At 40.3% G+C, this 12,166-nt stretch overlaps 1 protein-coding gene across 1 annotated transcript in view; it reads right to left on the reverse strand.

Annotated features, from left to right (window-relative positions):
• The window catches only part of LOC115795638 (receptor-type tyrosine-protein phosphatase N2-like), a 229,311-nt gene that overhangs the window by 100,315 nt on the left and 116,830 nt on the right, over positions 1 to 12,166 (reverse strand). The window contains 1 exon segment of the mRNA XM_030751631.1: positions 2,310 to 2,374. Coding sequence (XP_030607491.1) covers positions 2,310 to 2,374 — 65 coding nt within the window.

Consider the following 12,166-nt stretch of genomic DNA (forward strand, 5'->3'; position numbering starts at 1 on the left):
GGGAAACAAACTTTCCAAAAAGTTCACCTTTTGTCTCGTCAGTCCACCGAATATTTTACCAAAAGTCTTGGAGATCATCAAGATGTTTATTTGACAAATGTGAGACGAGCCTTTAAGTTCATTTTGGTCAGCAGTGGTTTTCACCTTGGAGCTCTCCCGTGGATGCCATTTTCACCCACTCTCTTTCTTTTTGTTGAATCACGAACTCTGACCTTAACTGAGGCAAGTGAGGCCTGCAGTTCTTTAGATGTTGTTATGGGTTCTTTTGTGACCTCTGGGTGAGTTGTTGATTCGCTCTTAGAGTAATTTTGGTAGGGCGGCCATTCCTGCGAAGGTTCACCACTGTTCCAAGTTTCTACATTTGTGGATAATGGCTCTTACCATGGTTCACTGGAGTCCCAAAGCCTTAGAAATAGCTTTGTAACCCTTTCCAGACTGATAGATGTCAGTAACTTTGTTTCTCATCTGTTCTTGAATTTCTTTAGATTGTGGCATGATGCGTTGCGTTTTGAGATCTTTTAGCCTGCTTCACTTTGTCACACAGGTTCTATTTAAGTGAAGCTTGATTCAACAGGTCTGACAGTAATCGGGCCCATGCGTGAAAATAGTGAAATCGAACTCAGCTTTCCAAAAAACGTTGTTAATCAGGGCCAGGTAGATTTGGACAGCTTTTTTCCCTTAATAAATAAAATCATTTAAAAACTATGTCTTGTATTTACTAGGTAATTTTTTTGATTATCTGAAATATGAGAGTGTGACAAATATGAAAAAAAGGGGAAAAAAAAAGAAATCAGGAAGGGGCAAACAGTTTTTGATTGCACTGCACATAAAAGTTGTAAGTTTACCAGGACATTTACCAAAAGTATGAAGCAGAGCCAGGCAGCCCCGACAGCCCCAACCACCTGCTTTGTTAAATCCTTATAACTTAATGGGGGCATTTTAAAATCCTTAAATTTCCACTAAAGTTGACACTGTTTCCATGTAATTCTTAGTCATCTGCCGACTTAATACGAAAGAAACTCAGGTGCATAAAGTTATACAAGCCAACAATAATTTATGACCCATTTTAATGTTGGACTGTTTTGTCTTTATTGGTTTTATTGCATGCAGTTTCTCCCATTACCTCTTCTGCTGCAACAATAAATTTTCATGTTATCTCCATTTCAAATATACACAGGCATCAATGTGAAAATGAGAATTCATCTCTCAAACCTGCAGGCCTGTTCAAGTCAAGTTTTCATGTCTGTGAGAAAACAAATAATCTTCTCTGCACTGTTGAGAGACTAACTTTTTTATTTTTTATTTTTAACCTGTCATCTGTGATGTAGTATGCTAATATTCTTATTTTACAGCGTATGATAAAACTATAATAAACACTGTATAGGGTGATGATGGATGCTGTGTTGCAAGTTGCAACTCGCCAGTTTTTTGCTTTTCCTTTGTCTGGCAGCCTGAGATGAAGGGATTTTCTCTGCTTCTCTCCCTCTCTTTCTTTTACAACGAGTTCGATTGGCCATAATTGGCTCCTGTTTGCAGCTAGGTATTGATCACCTTGAAAGACCCTCCATTCCATCCCTGCCTTCTTCCAACTTCCCAGCTTCTCTCTGTTTCTCTCTCCCTCATTCGCTTGTCCCTTACTGTGTCCCCTTTTCAGCCATTTCTTTCTCAGACCTGCCACTTTGATAAGCATGGTGAATGGCGTGCCGTCATCGGTACAGACTAAGCCTTGAATCAATAGGAGAGTGCAGATGCTCAGCAGTCTATTTACCATAGAGATGGCAGAGAATAGCAATGGTAAGAGATGAAAGCCACGTAGGCGCGAGAAAGGTAGTCGAGATGGAGTAGCCACCACATGCCGAGGCCCCTGTTAGATGTTACTGCTGAGGTTCTGCCTACCTCTCTGTATTTGTTACTTTTGGCTTCTTTTTTTTTTTTTTTAATTGATTTATTGTCACTAATGATGCAGTGCAGTTATAAAGAATGCACTGCATCATTAGTGACAATCAGTGAGGAAAAAGAAAGAAAGGAAGATTAATGAAGTCATCTCAAATTCCAGCAGTGACTCAGCTACTCCGAGAAGTGGTGAGAATTGCTATCAAACAAATGTGAGGAGTGTGAGCGACCAATGTAGAAAAGCAAACTTAATACTTTCATAATTTTTATGTAGTTTTTGTCCCCATACCTTTGTCTCTTAGATGCAGGGGGTGTTTGACTTCATTTCATTTGGTTTTTAAACTTTTTTTTTAAAGTAATAATCCAAACTTTTGATTAGACTCAAAGTGAAAACTAAGAGTGAAGGGTGTACTCACGTCAGCGACCCCAGCCTCCAGGATGCTGACCTTGGCTTCCTTCTCTAGAGACACCTTCTTCTTAACTATGGTAAGAAAAGAACGAGGACAAAAACAACACAATGATTAATGAACTGAAAATGTCCAACACAATGTTTTAAAGGTTTTACAGAAAATAATGAATAATCTTTTAGCCTGTGGCAAAAAAAGCCCTACTTAAAAAATATACATAAAATCAGTTTATGATGCTAAATTAACATTGAATGTTAATTTTTTAACAGCTGGTTGATAATGGCAACAGAACCAAACCTCCATAACTTTCCGGCGTAACAGCATGTACACTGTAGTACTTAGTCTACACAGTTAGGCTAGATTAACTTTAACATGACATTAATCCCTGCGGTCTACAATAATATTATAATAGCTATCCATGTGTGTACAGTCATGACTATTAATCAATGCTACAAATTCTGCCAAACAAGCTATTAAATTCTGTGCTCAGCTGGCTCACAGAAAATCAATGCTTCCTCTTTCCTCCTCCTTAACACATGACATATAAGCAAAACCACAATGTGATTTATTGAAATGCCTTTAAAATGCAGCTTGGTTAATTTACACATGATTGATAAAGCTCGTTTATGTAAACCTTTGTAGCATCTTTGCATAAGGAAACACATAGCAATCATACATTGGGGAGGCATGGAGAGATGGTAAGAGCAGAAATTAGACAAAGAACAAAAAACACAAAACGAAAAACAGCCAGCCCTCCTCCCTCAGGTTCCCCTCTCTAAGCCCCTCCCACCAGGTAAGCGTAGGCTTCACAAACACTAAAAGTGAGTCGATGCTAATTTCAAACTCTAGTATCTCGCTCTGCAGAGAATCCTCTTCCAAACCAACTCTTATTTGGACTGTTTTCGCTCCACATAATACCTGCACCACTACACTACTTCACCTGATCTAGACTGACAAGGCTTGTAATTGGCTTAATGCTATACTGTCACGAGCTACATTTTCTACAGTCTAAAAAGAGAGGCCAGAGGAGGCACAGGAGTCTAGTGCCCACTCAGATCACTTGAATTGCAATATGCCAAAAAGGTTAAATTGGATTTTATGTCCAGTAACACCAAAGTGTCCTTGGTGGAGACATTAAACCCCCTACTGACCACAATGGGTGCTAAGTAAAGGCATTTAAAAGGCATAAAACAAAGTAGGCATAGAGTAAAGTTATGTATCAGTGGGTGAATGTGGCTTGTGGTGTAGAACAGGAGTAAAAATTGCCATAGGAATACCAGTTAATGTATTATCATCAGTGAAACATGGATAATTAAACAGCTGGAACCGTTCTTTGTGTTCACTGTGTTCAGGCTGATGTCATCAAGCACTCTTTAAGCTTTTTTAAGGGTTTTAATCTTCAGCCACAAAACAAGAATGTTTACTCAGCCATACTGTGACTGTTCTTTAAAGTTCACTGAGTGCATAGCATGAAATCTGACAACAGCAGTGGTGAACGAAGGGGTTCTCATGAGTGCACAAAGACAAAAACAATCCATATCACTATTCATTTACCATTTTCAGACTTAACATGCTTATGCAGTAGCAAGCGGCTACTGTGGGGGTTATAAAATTACATCGTGCACTTGGTGAGTGGTCATGGCTGTTTAGTGGAATATATCCTATTATAAAGTCCAATAAGGAAGATTTCATCACTCAAGTTCTTCTGTAACAGTCATTTTATTCACATTCAAATATTTCTCACTTCACCTCATCGCAAATATCCTTTAGATTAAAGTATCTGGTCTGCACCGAAATTTGGATTTTACCAGACAGGTAGCAACGGCTTTGATGCCACTCAAGTTATCATGCAAGCTCAAACACAAACGTTTGCCAAATTAAACCCTCCACAGGGCTCAACAATAAATTCTGCCATTGCAGGTCCAAATGAGCTATTACTGTAGCATATCTTCACTTTATGAAATATGAATTTTTAACCCAACCTGCCGCCAGGCAAATATTAAAACAAATTTCCACACAAATAGAATTAAATCCAGCACACAGCTCTTTTTTTCATCAGCTTAAAGGGAAACAAATGGAAGGCTACAATTAAAATTCAGCAGAGCGCGTATTAAAGCCAGAACAGAAACGTTATGAAGAAGAAAAAAAAAAAGAAAGGATACATAATTACATTCACTTCGCTTTGCATCTGAATACACCGGTGTGGCGAAAGAAAGCGAGTCTTCTTTGTTGACACACCAGGCAGATGAAGGATATGCAAATAGAGCCCCAGCTCTGCCACAGTCCACATTCACCAGTGGCTTTAATAATTAGTCTTTCAATCCATCATTCACTGGTCAATTTATGCCACATGTTGTGTAACCATAGATGATGACCTTAAACCCCGCAGTCCAAACGAGCAGCCCTTTAGAATGTAGAAAGCCAAAACCAATCACAGATGGGCACTTCTGTCTATCTAATGCGAATGCCTTGGTTTATATGCTGTATATGGAGGGGACTCAATGTGTAGTGGGCCTCTTATGCTGTAATAAAAACACAGTGAAGGGTTAATGTTGTGGCTGACTGGTCCTTGTCCAGGTCCCAGACAAAGATGTATGAACACCTTGTCTGTGATAGCCACGTGGGCCGACATGTCTTAATAGTGCTGTCAGCAGGCAGCAGGCAGCAGAGAGAAATAGAAGCTGAAGTGGCTGAATTGGTTTGTCAGTGCCGCCTGTTCTTATGTTCACTGAGGAGCATCTGAATAGACTTCTGGTTCACCGTTAAAACCAGTGTCTCCATCAGAAGTCGGTTGCTTCTTGTTTGGATTCTTTAAACTCATCAGCACCATCTCAGGTGTTTTCCATCACTTGTCAAAAGGTAAAACGCCTGTTGTGACATCCCTAAATGGGCAGAATTCTCGAATGGCTCGGCCTTCAGCCAGCAGTGTACCAGTTGCAAGAGATAATCTGCTCGTTTGCTCTCGGAAGCCACATGAATTATTGATCTTTCCCTTTGCAGGAAACATGACTTTTCAGTCTTTAAAGCTGCGGCTGCACAGTGCTAACCTTTTCATGGTTAATTATTTGAATTTTAAGCGAACCTCTTATACTTTCTAAAATACTTTAAAGGGACTTTTTTGCATGTTTACAGACAAAGAAGGCATATTTCTCCTTGCACCAGAAAGTAGCACAGTAAAACCATTTGGCATTGGAGTTGTTTATGGCAAATTATTTCCAGAGGAAAAGTAAATGTCTATTTGTGTTGTTTTGCATGGAACAGCAGGAAAGCCATGTAAAAACTTCATTTTACAGACAAAATCAGTTTTATTTGATTCAGCCTAATACCTTCAATCGTTTTGTTGGTTTCTTTTCTTTCTCAAGATGTTGCTACTTTCCATGAGTGCAAGATGTAGTGCTGCCAGAGTACTGATTTGAACAAAATGTTTTAAAGGATTAATTAAGTTCAAATGAAACACAAGCAGAGATGGTAAACAGCAGGCAACTTTGGGACCAGAATCAGTGAAATAACTAAATACGTTGTTGTCTAAAGTGCCTTTGGTAATTGGTAAGGCACAGCCTATTCGAGTTGCATCTGCAGGAAAGCCTCATTGATGGGTTTTCTCACACACACAAAAGGCAGACACATCTAAAGACACACACATATTTAATTCCTGATACAGGATCAGAGTAAAAAGCCTGATAAACACAAACAAACATGAAAGCGCCCAATATGATTTTTGCTGGGATGCAATCAGAAAACTCTGCACCAACATGGCCACCCGTCTGGTTCCCTGGAGTGGCTTGCATTGCGGCCAGCGGGCGTGACAACATCACAGGCACTGAGCTTCTCCTAATTAGTTGACGAGTCTTTGGACCTCCCAACACCGCGGCCTCTTCGAAATGTAGCCAACAGCTATCCGGACCATCCACTCCTCTTCTCTCCTGCAGACTACAAATGACTCCAAGTCGGACGAGAGCACTACTCGTGAACAAGCGAGCTGAGGTGCCTCATTTGTACCCCAGCGAGCGTTCTCTCCAAAACCCAAATTGGATCCATTTTTAAGAAGCTGCAATGGGGAAGGTGTCGTGATCAGAGCGACTGGCAACTTTTCTTTCAGTCAGACAGGCAGCACAGTGTGAAAATAAGATGTAATGTGACAAAATGGGACTGAAGTAGCGATGGACTGCAGACTGAGAGCAAGCTGAAGGGAAATGATCTATACTCAAATTATTCACTTTTTTCCCCCCATTTCAAGAATATTCCATCTTCCATTGTACCTCTCAGATACAGTTGGACTGCAGGGAAAAATTGGGCCCGAAGGAAGTAACATGGACCAAATCTCATTTCTACAACTGAGGCCCCTTTATTTTCCCTCCAAAACACACAGAGGCGCTTCATTTGTCACCGGTGCCACCCCCGTCCTGAATTTTGCTTTATGTTAACTCAATGTATCTGAGGCGCCTAAAGGGAAACACAGTGAGTGCTGGGGATTCAGAAATGCTTCATTTTTCACTGTTGACAAAAGAGAAAGGCCCAGGCTGGCTCCACGAGTCCTGGACCAACAGAATAGATGCTTTTGCAGCACCGAGGGGTCCTTACTCCAACCACTAGCCACCACTACCCCCCCCACCCCTCCTCCCCCCAAAGCAGCCAACCTCTATACCTCTCACTCACCCTCCTGGGTACATTTCAGAAGCTGTATAATGAGAAGAAAACAACAGCCATCCTTCAAAGGCACAGAAAAACAGTGAAACGCCATCACCGCAGTGACACAGTACAGGGGTGTAATCATATTACTTGATCATGAAAGCAATCCCTGAGCAAATTAAAATATATCGCAGGCTTTTTTTTTTTCCTGCATCACTGCAAGATCTGGTCCGAGGAGCCCAACCATCAATTAATGCTGTGCAGGTAATAAAAAAGCCAACAGGGGTTAAGAATGTTTCTGCTAATGAGAAAAGCCAGCAGAAAACATACTGAAGCGAATTGGGGGGGGGGGGGGGGGGGGTAAACATAATGTAAACTCCTTGGACAAGCACCACCTCACCCGTTTCCTTATACAGAGCATGTCTGTATTTTAAATTGTAAGGATTTTTCGAAGAGCAAATAAATTTTGCTCAGAAAACTTTTGATCAAAAATGTCAAATTTGGTTTTTTGGGAACATAATTTCCAGGAGACAGGGCTTCGTCAAGCAGAAAAGAAAGAACACTTTTTAAGAGCACAACAAAGAATGAGATATTTTAAGAGTGCATGATATTTTAGCTATATCATCCCCGGGGTTTGAGATCAATTGTGAAGGCTGCAGCATATGGTTCACAGCATTTTTATAGGCTACTTATCAAGCGACTAAGAGCTAAGAGCTTGTGGCCCATGAATGGCGATGCTGTCATCTTGAAAGAGACCAATCTCACAAGGATAGAAATTCATCATAGAATAAAGGTGATCACTCAGAACTCTGAACTGATTTGCAGTCCTTATAAGAGGGCACGTAGACCCAATTTGTCCAAGCAAACTGCCCCCACAGCATCAGAGAGCCTCCAAACCCCCTCGTTCTGGGGATCAAGAGGTGAGATTTTCCTTTAATCTGTCACCTGTCTGTATCCATATAACAAATTAAAAATGGCAAAACTGCTGGTACAAGAGAAGCCAAATTATTTAATGCATTATTTTTAATAATAAACATTAAAAAACCCATGTGATCAACAAATAATTTGATCCACCTGTGTATGTCCTTTTTTTTTAACCATAGCAGTTTGCTGTTTTAAATCGAATTTTTTCCGTTCTAAAACAGTGACTGTATTTTGCCTCCATCACATGATAAATGCAGAGCATTTCAAATATTTTGGACCTGAATGCTTCATCTCATAATCGACCCTACAAGTCACCAGTAATTGTGTCAAAACAGATTTGCCTTTCGTTTTTTCAAAAGCATCTTAATTAGATATTGTTTCCTTCTCACTTGCATTAATTTGATTTCTGATATCAACTTTTCAGCCTTCAATCTGTTCCTTGTTGATCACCACCCCCAACTCCCCTAATTCTTGGTGTTATTGCCTGCAGTAATCTGGGATGCAGTATGAAGCAGCGTGTTGTGTGAATGTGTGTTTGTGGGAACGTGAGCATCAACGAGGAGGAAGGGCTCCATGAAAACAATGCCATTTGTAATTACATTCAAAAGCAGGGGGCCAAAATGGCATCTTAGGCCACCAGGGGGATGAGAGACCATCAAGGGAGGGTAGAACCGAGATATGTGTAGACGGAGAGAAATGTGGAGATGGTAAATAGAGGAAAAAAGAGGTGGAAGAGAGAATGAAAGAGAAAGTGTGAGGAGAGGAAGGCCAAGAAGAAAGCAAAATTATGCACACAGGGATGGAAGGGAGAAAGATGAGCTCATTGAAGGAGGAACTGGGAGACAGACTGAGAAAGAGAAGGCATCACTGTACAGTGGAACAAAAAGAGCAGGAGGGACCAAAGTAAGAAGAAAGCACACATCATGAAATCAAGAATAGGGCAAAAGAAAAAAAACTATTTGGTGTTTAATCTGGAAATAAAGGAACTAAAACTATACTGGGCCTATTTAGTCTTTCTGCGGGCCTTTATTTAGGCACAGTTTTTGGAGTATTATCATAATTAACATTAATGGCAAAGGTCACTGGGGTAGAAAAATTGTCTGTACATAATGATCTTTACTGTTGTGGCACTCTGCCATAGTTTCTCCATTTCTCTGAGAGCCACGTCTCTCCCTTATGTTTCAGGAGGGGTTCCTTTTTGCCTTTCTAAGAAGTTTGAGCCCTCAAAAAGGTTCATGACCCCCGATTTAGTTTTAACTATTCACAGCACAGTTTTCCTCCCACATACGCTCACCGGTCACATAATTAGGTACACCTGCTCAACTGCTTCTCAGTGCAAGCATCTCATCAAAATCAATCACACGGCAGCAGCTTGATGCATTTAGGCATGCAGACACGGTCAAGTTGACCTGCTGAAGCTCAAACAAAGAATCATAATGGAGAAGATTTAAGCAACTTTGAATGTGGCATGGTTGTTGGTGTCAGACAGGCTGATGATCCACTGCAGGGGTGGCCAACTCCAGGCCTCGAGAGCCGGTGTCCTGCAGGTTTTAGATGTGTCCCTGATCCAACAAAAGGAATCAAATGGCTGAATTACCTCCTCAGTATGCAGTCAAGTTCTCCAGATTCCTGCTAATGACTTCTATATGTGATTCAGGTGTGTTGGATCAGGAACACATCTAAAACCTGCAGGACACTGGCTCTCGAGGCCTGGAGTTGGCCACCCCTGATCTACTGGGATTTTACTGGAGTTCACAGAGAACAGCCTGAAAAAGAAAATATCGGCACTTCTCGGAGTAAAAATGTCTTGAATGAAAGGCCAGAGTGCTTCAAGTTGGTAGAAAGGCAACAGTAAGTCAAACCACCACTCATTACAACCAAAGTATAGAAGAGCATCTCTGAAAACACAACATGTAAACCTTGAAGCAGATAGGACTTAAGGCTGCGGCCTCAGAAGGCCACAAACTCCTGTCTGCTGAGATCCACCAGGTTCAGTTTAGTTGTTATTGTTTGGAAATGTTTAGTTTTAGTTTGGTTTTTATTAGTTAGTTATTATTGTATGGAGGGCATACGTCAGAGGCAAGATTTGAGGAAAATCAGTGCAGGTATTACAAAAACAACAACAAGAAAACAAACCCAGTTAACTCAGGATCTTGTAGACATCCAGAGTCTCAACAAACACATCCATTAACACCCCATCAGGCAAGCTGTAATAACATTTTTTATCAAACTAATATTTCCTCTGTGTTATCCAAATTCAAAAATTACTTTAGTTAGTTTTTATCTTTTTAAAAACTTTAAAAAAAAATTTTATTTTAGTCAACTAAAATGTTAGATGTGAGAAAACCTTTTAGTTTTTAGTTTAACGTTGGATTGGGGGTTATTTTCTTGGTACACTTTGGGTCTCAGTACAATTTGAGCATTGTTTAAACACCACAGCCTACCCGAGTTTAATTGCTGACCACGTCCATCCCTTCATGATCACAGTGTAGCATGTTGTAACTAATAAAGTCACCGGTGAGTATGTTACACTTCGGCTGCTGTTTTTTTTTTTCTCCTAGTTACATCAGATTTCTGTTGGTGCTGAAAATATTAAAGTGGTTTGATTGAACCATAAAATAAATGTGCTATAGAACCAAACCAATAATAGAAAATAGTATTGCAGAGTTTGAGTTTAGTGCTTAAATTGCTATTGATGTATTTTTGTTTGTTTTTTTTTAAGAGCTAATATTATGGCACAGTTCAAAATCTGGTTTGTTTTCGGGGTTTTTTTTCACCATAATGTAAACTTAACATCAGGATTATTAAGTCCAAATCTCCAATAATGCTGGATGATTGGTTGAACTCCAACATTATAGATACACATATACAGTATATCCACCATAATGTGTTTGTCGCCACTGTTGCTGTGAACACTGTTCTCTGCTTTAATTGATGACATTTAGTTCGTCGCTTCTGCTCCATTTGATTCATTCACGTTTAAAAGGCAGGTATTAAACACCTCTGTTACTTTACATAAACAATTCATTAAGCTGATATGACACTGGGGACCCCGGCAGGAAAACATATCCCCACCGCCCACAACAATTAATGACCTCACATCAGCCGATGCCTCACTGCAATGAGGTAGGAAACTGTATTCCAATAACAAGTGCTCATTAGCAGATCACCACTCTCATAGTATGAAATATAAACCTATATGAACTCGCTGTTGTTTACTATTTTACTGTTTGGTATTCATACAGCATACAGCCACACTTCCAGTGGAGCAGTTGGGACTTGTGTAAAAAGAGGTTTTCTTTCTGAGAGGGAATTGTCATAAAAACTAATATTCCCAAAGTGGAGGTGACCTTTGAGAAATTGAGTCTTGAGTCATAAAACCCAATTCTGCACAAATGGAACTGACCTCCAGTATGTGGGAGAAAAAAAATTAAATAAAACCCTGTCCTGGCTTTAAAATTGTGACAACAAACTGAATTTGTGCACCTTTGAGCCACCATTCTCTGCTCATTCCAAACCCACCACCTTCGCTCTTCTCCCACTTCCTGTCTTCTCCACCGGAGCCACGACTGAAAATATTGTTCAAATTCTAATTCCAGTTTTTTTTTTTTAGCTTCACTTTCACCTGCTCCTTATGCTGAGAGCTTGTATGCATCACAACTGTTTGGTAGACAGCTTTTTGAAAACCAACTCTCGTCACACAATGTAAACATCAAGCACTCTCTTTTCATTCCCGACCCACTGCTTCCTGCCATTTTCATGTGAAAAACAACAGCAACATTCCAAGTTAGGTGACGTGAAAAGTTCATTTTTATTTCCAAATTTTCCTTCTTTCACTCTCTTTTATTAGTCAGAAAGGCCGCTTTCGAAATCAGCTTTGCCTGTTTTTGGAAAAGCTTTTGATTTTCATCAAGGTTGGACAGAACATCATCATTCCAGCTTGTGCAGTTTTTCTTCCAACCCTGACCATATGAGTCATCTGGAGGACAGGGATACCAAATCAGTCAAAGCTCATTTGGGATGCTTTGGAATTTGGCACTTCTCTGCTGTAATTTACTTTGAAGACTTCCTGGTTTGTACCTTTAGTGTCACACAGGCTTCTCAATTCTACTCTTTCCATGCTTCCTTCTTCACAGTTCCTCAAGGGCGATCACTTAAGATGCCTGGGCAGGACCTGAAGGCAGCACGTTTGAATGCAGAAGGCACCTCTACTGCATCACTTTCCAAAATGCGAGGCAGTCCAGCAGACATCAATAGAAATGCATGTCTTAATTAGACACCATCAGAATGTTGCTAAGGCTTCTCTAATAGTT

Source organism: Archocentrus centrarchus, chromosome 17, assembly GCF_007364275.1.
Source record: "Archocentrus centrarchus isolate MPI-CPG fArcCen1 chromosome 17, fArcCen1, whole genome shotgun sequence".
Taxonomy (NCBI): domain Eukaryota; kingdom Metazoa; phylum Chordata; class Actinopteri; order Cichliformes; family Cichlidae; genus Archocentrus; species Archocentrus centrarchus.